General features: G+C 36.1%; 2 protein-coding genes across 2 annotated transcripts; one reads left to right on the top strand and one right to left on the bottom strand.

Annotated features, from left to right (window-relative positions):
• The first annotated feature begins 6,588 nt into the window (after positions 1-6,588).
• Positions 6,589-8,749, top strand: LOC102627308 (dnaJ protein homolog ANJ1). Its single transcript, XM_006487781.4, has 6 exons — positions 6,589-6,872; positions 7,029-7,194; positions 7,302-7,440; positions 7,538-7,814; positions 7,924-8,122; positions 8,221-8,749. Exons 1-6 carry the CDS (start codon positions 6,723-6,725, stop codon positions 8,538-8,540), a joined length of 1,251 nt encoding a protein of 416 aa, XP_006487844.2. The 5' UTR covers positions 6,589-6,722; the 3' UTR covers positions 8,541-8,749.
• A 93-nt stretch (positions 8,750-8,842) lies between these two features.
• LOC102627019 (probable receptor-like protein kinase At1g49730) lies at positions 8,843-12,132 on the bottom strand. The gene is made up of 7 exons (XM_006487780.4): positions 11,868-12,132; positions 10,457-10,712; positions 9,955-10,007; positions 9,808-9,875; positions 9,499-9,588; positions 9,272-9,341; positions 8,843-9,189 (listed from the first exon to the last, which is right to left on the bottom strand). The coding sequence occupies exons 1-7, from the start codon at positions 11,929-11,931 to the stop codon at positions 8,861-8,863; spliced, it is 930 nt and encodes a 309-aa protein (XP_006487843.2). The 5' UTR covers positions 11,932-12,132; the 3' UTR covers positions 8,843-8,860.
• Between the last annotated feature and the right edge of the window lie 224 nt (positions 12,133-12,356).

The raw sequence follows: 12,356 nt of genomic DNA, 5'->3' as shown, positions 1-12,356 counted from the left end.
TAACTGAATTAATATGAAATAGACATAAATATACTTAAAAATTAAAATGTAGTTGTGACCACGTACGTGGTGTGTGTATTGCTTAATAACTTTTAAATATTAATTTTTTATTTTAAAAATTAGTTTAAGAATCAAAAGTCAGGGACTTTTTGGTACCCTGACCCTTTAAATTTAGACTAAAGTTTTAAAAATTAAGATAGGGTTAATCAATTCAATGGTTGGATCGTGCTTTTTACTATCCCTACTCAAGTTAGTTTTCCTCTTCCATATTTTCCAACTAGGGTTGGCAGAAAAGCCCGGGCCAGCCCAGGCCCGCGGCTTGAAATTATGGATAAGGGCTCATAATTAACAAAGCTCATAATATATGGGCTCAGTCAAGGGCCTGACTGAAAAGCCCGGGCTTAAGCCCGGACTTTATAATAAATAATATATATTTTTTAAAAAAAAATTGTATAATATATTAATATATCATAAAATTAAAATAAAAAAAATAATTAAAAATCCCTCATTAGTCATTCCCGTGACCGTGAGTCTGTAACTTGTAAGTGTAACTAGGAAAACAATTTATAATATTCAATTTCAACTGTGACAAAATCCCTAAATCGAAAATCCCTCGTTCCCTAACTTCTCACTCACCTCTCCGTTCTCACTCACTGTTCTCGCCGCTAGCAGCCAACAGCAGCGAGCATCTTCAGATTCCAGCAGCATCCAGCCAGCATCAACCATCAGCCACCCACCGTCCAGCAGCAGCAGCAAGTCAGCAACAGATTCCAGCAGCAGCAGCATCAGCCACCGTCCAGCCACCCAGCAAGGCAGCAACAGCATCTCCCGTGTGTCCAGCAGCGCCTCCCACCCACCAGCACAGCCGCGCGATTCCTCCCACCCAACAGCACAGCCGCGCGATTCCTCCCACCCAACAGCACAGCCGCGCGATTATCTAAAATTCAAGGTTTATTCTCTTTCCATCTTTGTTTGCTTTTTTATCTTTAGTTTGTTCAGTCTCTAATTTAGGAATTCGTTTTGCTCTCAACTTGATGGAGGCCTGGAGGCGGCTTTTTTTGATCTATTTGTTGTTCTAAATTTTGTAATGACAGAATTGATTAGATAATGAGAGTTCATTTAAATTTGGATAAGTTCAATTTTCGTTGAAAGCAAAATAAGAGTTTGCAACTTTGCATTTGTTCTGTCAAAGTTATTTTTGCAGAGTGTTTAAATTTGGATCATGCTGTTATTTTTGCAGAGTTATTATTTTTGCAGAGTTATTATTTTTGCAGAGTGTTTATATTATAATTGCAGAGCGTTTAATTTCCATATTCATATTATTTTTCTCAGCCTGTATTAACTATTAACTATTAAGGTGATGTCTTCATTGTATAGATACTGATATACTGTATGGAGTTCTGGACATTGTAAATTTATTGTCCTGTCACTGCTTTGCTTGTAAATGCAATATGCGTTTACTGCATTTACACTTAACTTAATTAATTTATTAATTTAATATTTTATCTCCTTTAATTTTGTATAGGTTTATAATGGAAAATGTTTCTGAATCTTCTAATTTGCCTTCAAATCCATCTGTGGAGTCAGAAAATGTTCAAGAAGAAATGCAGAGTGATAAAAAAAGAAAACAGAGGGTTGTTTCAAATTGTTGGGACCATTTCACAAAACTAAATGTTTGTGGTGTAGCAAAGGCAAAATGCAATAATTGTGGAACGGTTCTTTCTTGTGGGTCGGGAACTAGTCATTTGAATAGACATACTAGACAAATTCATGGTTTTAATCAACCGACAATTGAAGAAGTTTTTGAGAATAAGCAACACTTGGTGAAAACCGAAAGTGGTGAGCTTGGAATTCAGAAATTTGATCCATTGGTTGCACGTCAAAAACTTACAACAGTTGTTGTTAAACATGAGCTTCCTCTTAGATTTGTGGAGTATGAGTCATTTAGAGATTTTGTTGATTATTGCAATCCATTGGTGAAGCATATGTCTAGAAACACTTTAAAGAGTGAGATATTTAAGATATATAATATTGAAAAGGGGAAGGCAATGAATTTGTTGGAGATTACTAATAGTAGGGTGGCAATTACTACAGACATGTGGACGGCTTGTAATCAAAAGAAAGGTTATATGGTTGTTACAGGACATTTCATTGACAACTCTTGGCATTTGCAAAATCGAATTCTAAGGTATTTTTACTTTATTAAATATTTAAATTTTGTATTTAAATTTGTATAGCATAGGCACTTTATTAAGTTTAACAATTTTTTATTTAAATTTGAACAGATTTATATATGTGCAAGCCCCACATACAGCTGATTGCATTTCCCAAATTTTGGTAAAGTGTTTGATGGATTGGAATCTAGATAGAAAGTTATCCACGGTTACTTTGGATAATTGTTCAACTAATGATGCGATGGTTGCAAGATTGAAGGGATTGTTGTCCACTGAGTCAATGATATGGAGCGGTAATTTTTTTCATATGAGGTGTGCGGCTCATATTTTGAATTTAATTGTGAAGGGTGGGTTGTCGGTGATTGAGAGTGGTATTATACGTGTTAGAGACAGTGTGTCTTACTGGAGTTCATCGCCAAAACGGGTGGAAAAGTTTGAGTTGGCATGTCGTCAAATACAAATAGATGTGAAAAAGTTGGGGCTTGATTGTCCAACTAGATGGAATTCGACTTTTGTGATGCTTGAACTTGCAGTGAAGTACAAAATGAAATACTAACTAGGCAACCCAAGAGGGGGGTGAATTGAGATTTTAAAAATTATCTTAGGCAAACCACACAACAATTTAATCTAATGCCTTAATAAATTCGAGAACAATAAATTCAATAAAAGCACAATAATAAATGAGTAGGGGAAGAGAAAGCAAACTCAAGGATTTTTACGTGGTTCGGCAATCCCCGCCTACGTCCACGCCTCCAAGCACACCGAGCTTGAGGATTCCACTAAGCAAGCCTCCAAGGCTTCAAACGCTTACAATTGACTTCCAAGGTGTCAATGGACCTTTACAACAAGAGATTATCCCCAATCTCTTAACCCAAGTGTATCCCAACACTTACAATCTTTTAACTTGATTTTACAAAAAAGATTACAAATGAATCTCTCTCACACAATATGTTTGATCACAAGTGAAAGCTCAATGTGTGAATGAATGAGATGAATACAAAGATTTAAAGCTCAATGAAAGTTGTATTCTCTATATTTTGCTCAATGATGATCGTTGGAATTCTTCTTGTTTGAATTGGATTGAGCTTATTTATAGTTGGAACTGAAAAACTAGCCGTTATAGACTGTCGGACAGAAAACGGTTCGCCGTTAACCCTAAACGGTTAACCGTTTCGGTCGGTCAAAGTTACCGTTGGGCTAATTTTCAAATAAACGGTTAGCCGTTTCGGCTTACCCTTTCGCCGTTAATTTCCAGAGACCTACAAAACAAATTTGGTTTAACCGTTCTTACTAAACGGTTCAAGGTTAGCAAACTGGAAATAATCGGTTAACCGTTTTCAATAAACGATTCACCGTTAGTTTCCAGAATCATCATATTAACAATACTTTAAAGAACATGCTTTCTGGAAATTATCGGTTAGCCTTTTTTAAATAAACGGTTAGCCGTTTGCTACAGTGATTGCTACAGTAACTTGCACAATGCACTATTTTCTGAAATTATAGTTTGACCCCAAAACTTTACAAAACTGTACTATAACCCAAAACGTTATGAAAATTTGTAAATAGGTCCAATTTCAGAATTTCTAAGTAATGCTTTGTTAATCCCAAAACTTTCTGAAATTATGTTATAGCCCAAAATGCTATGACACTTTTCAAATAAGTCCTTCACCAAAATTTCAAGCAATACTTGTTTATTTCAAAGTTTTCAAAATGCTTTCAATTAAACCATAAACTTTGAAAAACAACCAATTTCATAAAATCATTTTTTCATTAAATATGAAACATTTATAATGTGAAAATAATGATTTATTATTTAAAAAGAATAAAAACAATCAATTTCATAAAATCATTTTTCCATTAAATACAAAACATTTATAATGTGAAAATAATGATTTATTTAAAAAGAATATTAAATAATTTGAGCTTAAAAGATTAATCATTCTTAATCTTGTTTGTTATCATCAAAATCAATATTATGGAAACATATATGTTAACACAAAAGTGTTTTTTCTCGACTGCAAACACTTGAGCCACAATACAAGTGTTTGCCTAGTAGTGAGGAATGGGAGTTGGCTAAGCAAATGCTAGATTATTTGAGGTCTTTTTCAAAGTTGACTGAGATGTTTTCGAGTACAACATACCCCACTACTAATCTTTTTTTTTCCATTGGTTTGTAAAATGAGGATTGCATTGAAGGGGTGGCAAACATCCGATGTTCCTGCAGTTAAGAATATGGCGGATAACATGATTGGAAAATTTTTGAAGTATTGGGATGAGATTAGTGGGGTATTGGTCATGGCTGTTATTCTTGATCCGAGATACAAGATGATGTTGATTAATTATTATTATCCGAAGATTTATGTAGTCGACCTTGAAAATCAACTTAAGAGAGTGCGGGAGCTTTGTGATGAAATGATGAATTATTATGAGGCCAAATCCGCAACTACGAGATATTGTGTTGTTGGTGAGTCTTCTACCGTACTTGTTGTTCCTTTCGACCAATCTCATATTGATTTTGATAATATAGATGATATGGGTGATTTTGATGCATATGCAACCCAAAATAGTCAACCTATTAGTTCGAAGTCTGACTTAGATAGGTATTTGGAGGATCCTTTAGTCAAACGAACTCCGGATTTTGATGTTTTACAATGGTGGAAGATGAACAAAGGTAAATATCCTATATTTGGCGGAGATGGCCAAGGATTTGCTAGCCATACATGTGACAACTGTTGCCTCGGAGTCGGCTTTTAGTACGGGAGGTAGAACATTGAGTCCACATCGAAGTAGACTACATCCAGACACGTTGGAAGCTATCATGTGCTCTCAGCATTGGTTATGGGCTACTAGCAGTAGAGGTATAAAAATATTTTTTTACAAAATTAATTACTAATTATTTTGTTTTATTATTTATTTTAACACTTTTTTTATCAGGTGGAGTTCCTGAAGAAGAAATTTTTGCTGGCGAGGAATTGAAGGATGAGGACGAAGATGGCCCGCAAATATTGGATTTGTTTTTTTGTTTTTATTTTAGTGGTTGATTACTTGATTTGTATGTTGTGTATGGTACTTGTGATGTTAGTATTTTTATATTTTGTGTTAGCTAATCATGTATTAGAGAATTATGTTTAAGTTTTTAGCCTATTGTAGTATTATGTATTGGATAATTATGCTTTAAAAAATTATATTTTTATTAAAAAAATTTAAAAATTCGTAAAAACCCAGGCCCGTCAAGGCCCGACCCGCCCAAAGCCCGCCCAATTTGGATGGGCTTTGAGAGGGCCTGTACTTTTAAAACAAGATATGGGCCTGATCCTGGGCTTGGCAAAGCCCGGCCCATATCCTTAAATTGCCAACCCTATTTCCAACATGGGAGAATTGGCCCGCCTGACTTTTGATAAATTTCAAAATTCAAAGTTTAATTTCCAAAAGAATCTTATTTTCTTTAAATTTTGTAAAAGTATTTCATAGGAGTTTTGGAACTAGGAAAATCCCCCAGCTAATTTTCAACATGCCCTGTACCTGAACATAAAATCTATTTGGTTATTTTGATTTTACAAAATGTATTATCCACCCCTAATAACTCACAATCATAAAATAGGCTAAAGAAATGACGTTTTAAAAACATGAAAAGTCGTTGAAAATTATAAATATTATAGTTGTGGTGCTATTCAATATTATGTAAAATTTTAAGTTATAATATATTTTAAGTTATGATAAAACTTTAGATTAAAATATAAATTCATACTCGTATTATATTTCAGTTTAAATATCTGTAAATCGTAATCATTCCAAAAAAAAAAAGGAAAAATAACTATATTTTACGGTGAATTCATGGCTTGGTCTTTAGCCGTGTATACTTTAATTGAACGTCTTTAAGCACTTAGTGGTATGTTACGGACGTGTCTTCATTCTACTAATTGGGTTACCTTCATATTTATAATAAATTTTGCATTTCAAGAAATTATAATCTAAACAAATTATTTAAAATAATCAAGTGTTTTGTTTCCATGAGATTAATTTCAATTAATTTTTACTATATTTGGATGAGATTATGGTCTTTTAAAGTCAATCAAATATGTATAAAAATTCGGAAAGCATTGCCAAATTCTGTTCGTATTTGGATATTTCTACCCCCATTTCCTCTTTCAAAAGACAAACCGTATTTTTGACGTAAAAGAGGGGCATCGAGAGAAGACTCTAGAACAAAATCTCCACCGTCAAATTTATCATCCAACGAACCCCAAACGTAGATATTTATTTATCACCTTTTTTTTTTCCATTTATTATTGGGTGTCCGAAGGAGAGAGGGAATTCTAGACCCTTCTTAACAAAGCTCACATTCACAGCCGACTAGGAAAAAATCTCAACCGTCCATCGTTATTAATACTCGTATAAATACACCCCCAACTCAACAATTGCTTCAACTTGTGAACCAGGTTATATTCCTTGGCTTTTGGGGGCTCTCCTGTAGCGTTCTCCGCGAGAAAAATAATTTTCTGGGTCTGTTTCGTTTCTGTGGATTCCTGTTAAGAAACTCAAAACAAGATGTTTGGAAGAGCACCGAAGAAGAGCAATAATACGAGGTACTATGAGATCCTGGGGGTGTCCAAGAACGCTTCCGCTGAGGACTTGAAGAAGGCTTATAAAAAAGCTGCCATCAAGAATCATCCCGACAAGGGCGGCGATCCTGAGAAGGTAACTAGCTAAACTTTCTTCATTATTTTTGTTGTAATAAATGATGGCTTTTTGGGTCAAGTATGTTTGTACGTTTTGAATGTGGGATGTGAGCGTGGTTCGAATCCCGGACCTCTTGTGACGTTGAATGGATTTTGTGTGTTTGTGTTGTTGTAGTTTAAAGAGTTGGCTCAGGCTTACGAGGTTCTGAGTGATCCTGAGAAGCGTGAGATATATGATCAGTACGGTGAGGATGCACTCAAGGAAGGAATGGGTGGTGGCGCTGGCGCCCATGACCCGTTTGATATCTTTTCGTCTTTCTTTGGCGGCAGCCCATTCGGAGGTAAAGGAATGAATATCTAAGCAATTAGATTATTAGTTTGCATATTGGATTTGGGATTACGGTGTTGATGTTGATTGAAATTGAATGATCGTCTTGATTGCGAGCAGGTGGTAGCAGCAGGGGACGGAGACAGAGGCGGGGCGAGGACGTGGTTCATCCTTTGAAGGTGTCCTTGGAGGATCTTTATCTGGGTACCTCGAAGAAGCTCTCACTTTCGCGGAATGTGATATGCTCGAAGTGCAGTGGGTGAGTGTTATTTGTTGGGTTCTTATCGTATTGGACTTGTTTTGTGCAAATATTGTTAATGGTTTCTAACATGGGAATTATTGGTTTATTATAACAGCAAAGGGTCAAAATCTGGCGCTTCGATGAAGTGTTCTGGTTGCCAAGGTACTGGTATGAAGGTCTCGATAAGGCACCTAGGACCCTCTATGATTCAGCAGATGCAGCATCCTTGCAATGAATGCAAGGGTACCGGTGAGACCATCAACGATAAAGATCGCTGCCCTCAGTGCAAGGGAGAGAAGGTTGTTCAGGAGAAAAAGGTGCTTGAGGTCATTGTTGAGAAGGGCATGCAAAATGGGCAGAAGATTACCTTCCCTGGTGAAGCAGATGAAGCGGTATGTTTCTGTTTTGGTTTGTTCACTTTGTTTTTGTTCATGCTGGCTTTTCTAACCTGTGCTGATGGTTTCGTTTTGTTTGTTTGTTTGTTTTGTTTGTGCTCTGCAGCCGGATACAGTCACTGGAGACATAGTATTTGTACTTCAGCAGAAGGAACATCCAAAGTTCAAGAGAAAGGGAGAAGATCTCTTTTATGAGCATACTTTGTCGCTAACTGAGGCCCTCTGCGGTTTCCAGTTTGCACTGACTCATCTGGATGGGAGGCAACTTCTGATTAAATCGAATCCTGGGGAAGTTGTTAAGCCTGGTTAGTATTAGTAGTCTCTGAGTTCTGGTCATTCGGGAAAGATTAATGTTTTCTGTTGATTATTGTTCGAATGATTGATATGTAATTCTCTTTTGCAGATTCATACAAGGCTATCAATGAGGAGGGTATGCCCTTGTACCAGAGGCCGTTCATGAAGGGGAAACTGTACATTCACTTCACAGTTGAATTCCCTGATTCTCTGACCCCAGATCAGGTTAAGGCCCTAGAGGCCATCCTCCCATCGAGGCCATTGTCTGGGATGACTGACATGGAGCTAGATGAATGTGAAGAGACTACATTGCATGATGTCAACATTGAGGAGGAGATGCGGAGGAAGCAGGCTCATGCTCAAGAGGCATATGAGGAGGACGAAGATATGCCTGGTGGTGCCCAGAGAGTGCAGTGTGCCCAACAGTGATGATGGCGAAGAACAATCATTGAAAGTGGTTTAAGTTGTTGTACGCTTACTAAAATGAAGCTAAATTTCAGTACCTATTTACTAAGGAAAGATAATTTGAATAGCACATGTGTCTGATGCTCAAAGCTGTGGACGCTTTGATGTTTGCAGTGTTTTTTGTTTACTAGATTTTTTTAAAGCAATGAAATGCCTTCTTTTAAACTGCACAATTTATGGTAGAGCTTTATATATGACGATTTAATTTCAAACAATGCGAGTACTGATAATTTTTGAAGATTTAATAACCTTGCCTTATTTCCGTGTAAAAGAAAGCAAAAACTTCAAATAAAAGAGACTCTGGAGTACTTATAACATGGAATATCTACCTCGTTCTGGAGATAGCGGGATATTTGAGGAATTGAAATTGTTGGCTTATCTTTAGTTTTAATACATAACCTTGCTACAGCAAGAAGCTTTTTGAGCTCTTTAGAATCATAGCTGCCCCCAAGATCGGGATCTATCATTCTATGAATGGAGCTGCTGATGCTAGATTCTTGAATCCACTGGATTAAATCAACATCCCCCTCCTCTGGTGATTGGCCTGTTACTAGCTCCAGAATTAGCACACCGAGCTGAAATATTATGTTGCTGCAGTCCTGAGTCGAACAGTCTGCAAAGGAAAATGGAAGAATAAGTTACAACTGACATGTTGCTTCTCGTAAGCCATGTAGTAGATAGAATGATGTTGTTACCTTCTGGACACGAGGAGTGAGGCATTGTAGCATAATTTCTGACGGAATTGAAGAAGCCAACGTCAGAGAGCTGTAATAAGAAAACAAAACCGAAGAATCAGGGTTTAGTTGATCTGTTGCATTACAAGAAAATTTTGACATATAGCCGAACGAGTAGTATGCAAAGTCAGTTCTGGATGTCAGCCGAATGCTGTAAATGAGAAGAAACTGAAAGAGCAGTAGTTGACCTTTGCGGTGAAGTTTTCATCTAACATGATACTACTTGAGCTGATGGAGACGTAGTACATAGGCAGGTTACTGAATAGAAGCAAATACTCCTGCAGTTTATATTAACAATAATCAGGATGCGAGCTTTAACTACTTGTTAGAATATTTTGTATGCTTACAGGATCTATTCCATAATGTCAATGTTCCCTAATGATCCAATTAACCTGAGACCGTAGCTAGGATACAGAAGTCTAAAGGGGCAAAAGAAATATCATTTGATAAGATTTTTCTGTGTACAAGTCACAACCTAGCTTGTCTTTAAAACATACCAGTGCAGCTGCCACTCCGATTGCTATTTGCAGCCTCGTCTTCCAGTCCAAGGGAGTCTTAAGAGGATCTGCTGAGGGCCGTTAGTTTATGATATGATTAGCTATCATAGACAAGTTTTCATGTACAAGTTATGCTCAAAGGAATACCGTTAAGATGTTCTTTCAAGCTTCCATTTTCTATGTTGTCAAATACTAGCAATCTGCAAAGATTTTAAGCAAAGATCCAAAAATAAATAATATATATTAGAAGCAGAGAAGGAATGCAACAATTTTCATCTAATCTGGAAATTATGGACGCGCTGAATGTGTTAAAAACAACTTATTTTTATTTCACGACACAGTTCAATTTCTTACCTAAATGAAACAAAAAATCTTATTGAATACTAATCCGCATCTTTTAGAGCATCAAATGGATAGACACACAAATATGCTTCTGTAACTCTGTCACACACACATGCACTCACATAAACAGAGAAGCTTTAGTTTAAACAATTAGTTATGAAGGAAATTCCCATAAACATTACAAGTAGGTATGAATTTCAAATTCAATCATTTTCGTTGAGTATGAATTTTTTAGAATATTTATGAAGTCATCTATATTCCCTTTTGTTTCACAATGTCATGAGAGATTGAGAGTTGATATTTGAACCTCTTACGTCCTGTAGAAAAACCTTGTAGTGCAAGAAGATGGCGGTGATGCAAACGCCCCAGTAGCTGAATTTCTCTATAGAAGGCATCTTTTTCTAGATTAAGAGCCTGTATTTCTTTCACCAAAGCAACCTCACCATCTTGAAATCTTGCCTTATAAGCAGCCCCATGGGAATTCGTGTAAACTATTCTGTGAAAACCGTCTGTTGCCATCTTTATATCCTTGTACGAAAAGCGTCTTATGAAACATTTCGGGCCTGGGATGATAACACTGTTAATTATATAGGTAGTGTAACAAAAACCTCATGAAACCCAAAAGCACAGACAAGAACATAAAGTTTACACCCTTTTTCTAATACTTACCAAAACTTGGTTTTACAGTATCATTGAAGTGAACAAGACAAAGAAGTAGGAGGGTGTAAAATTTTACTAACTAGAAGTCAACTTCCCCAGGTGTTTCACTGGAACTATCGCCCTAGATAGTCTACTGGTTTGACAAGCTCACTCACATGGAGTGCTTTAATTTTTGCTGATCGAAGACATTGAATAGGCTAAGTTTTCTTTACTCCCCATTTCATTCCTTTATCTTGGTCAAGAAGATCGAACTGAATCTCCAAGTATGCAATTGTAAACAATCACTTCCTAAACGTAATCAATTAGAAATTACAGAATTAAACGGTATATAGAATGGATGCTGAAAAGTAATTCATTTTGCTCTTCAAATTCTGTGAGACTGCACTTACTGCAAGACACTAAATGTCGCAGTCAGCCCGAGTCTGGTATCAAACACTTTGCTGTGAGGAGATCAAACAACAAAGTGCCTTGATTGGTTGTTTCCAGAGCTCAAATAGAGTCAATTCGCCACCAAGCAAATGAGAGACACCAACAGAGAGAGAAAGAGAGAGAGAAGTTTTGAACCAAAAGAATTGCAGGCTTCATCTATACCAATGCCTGCAAAAATCCATCTTATGCATTGATAGACACTTAAAATCTAAATACTTTCGTTGATCTTAATAAATTTACGCAATTGTTACTTAGTTTCGTAAATTTGCTCAGTATCTTAAACTTGGCTGCATTTAAATTTTCAAGCTTATTGACTTTACAAGGCAAGTTCCTTCACAAGTCAACCAATATCACTCTAAACCTTGGGAAGTTAGAAATTGTTTAAGAAATAAACTTTCAATTCATCATCGCAGAGTTAAGAACTTTACCAACAAACCAACAAATAAATCTGGGAATAATTAGATTTTAATGTACAAGCACATCTGGTATCACAAACGTGGAAGCAAATAACAAACACCACCATCAAAGCTAACATAAACCCACATAGAATCAAGCGAATTTAAATCCAAATCCGTGAAAATTCAACTAATTTATAAAGAATGAGTGAAAATTGAATCAAAGAAAAGTACCCGAACGAGATCTATGAAGCCACGAGAGAAGCAGCCGCCTGAACTTGCGGATCAAGCGATCCATTTACTGTGATTTCTTGCGTCTAGAGAGAGTGTGTAGTAGTATTATTATAAGTACAACTGAATTTCAGTCTGTGAATCGTTTGGTAGTTAATTGCCAAAAACAGTTAAAGAACCGTTAAAAGTTGTTTATTTATTCATTTTGCAAATTAGGGCTGAATATGATATAATTTGTATTTGCATAAATCCTGACTCATTGACAGGTCACATGTGGGGAGGCCAAGATGCCTTTGTGTCCCATGCACAATGATTGTTCAAGCTTTGACAACCAATATTAACATTTATTACATCAAATTATCAATAATTATTATACATCTATTGCTTGTTGGACAAACTTTATTTTTTTAATATAATTTGATGCAGCGATTTACGTGGCATAAGAAATTAGTTGGTTGAAAGCATCATATAACAAGATTATATTAATTATCA

The sequence above is a fragment of the Citrus sinensis genome, chromosome 8, assembly GCF_022201045.2.
Source record: "Citrus sinensis cultivar Valencia sweet orange chromosome 8, DVS_A1.0, whole genome shotgun sequence".
In the NCBI taxonomy this organism is placed as follows: domain Eukaryota; kingdom Viridiplantae; phylum Streptophyta; class Magnoliopsida; order Sapindales; family Rutaceae; genus Citrus; species Citrus sinensis.
The sequence above is the reverse complement of the archived record's forward strand: the minus strand, read 5'-3'. Positions and strand labels throughout refer to the sequence as shown.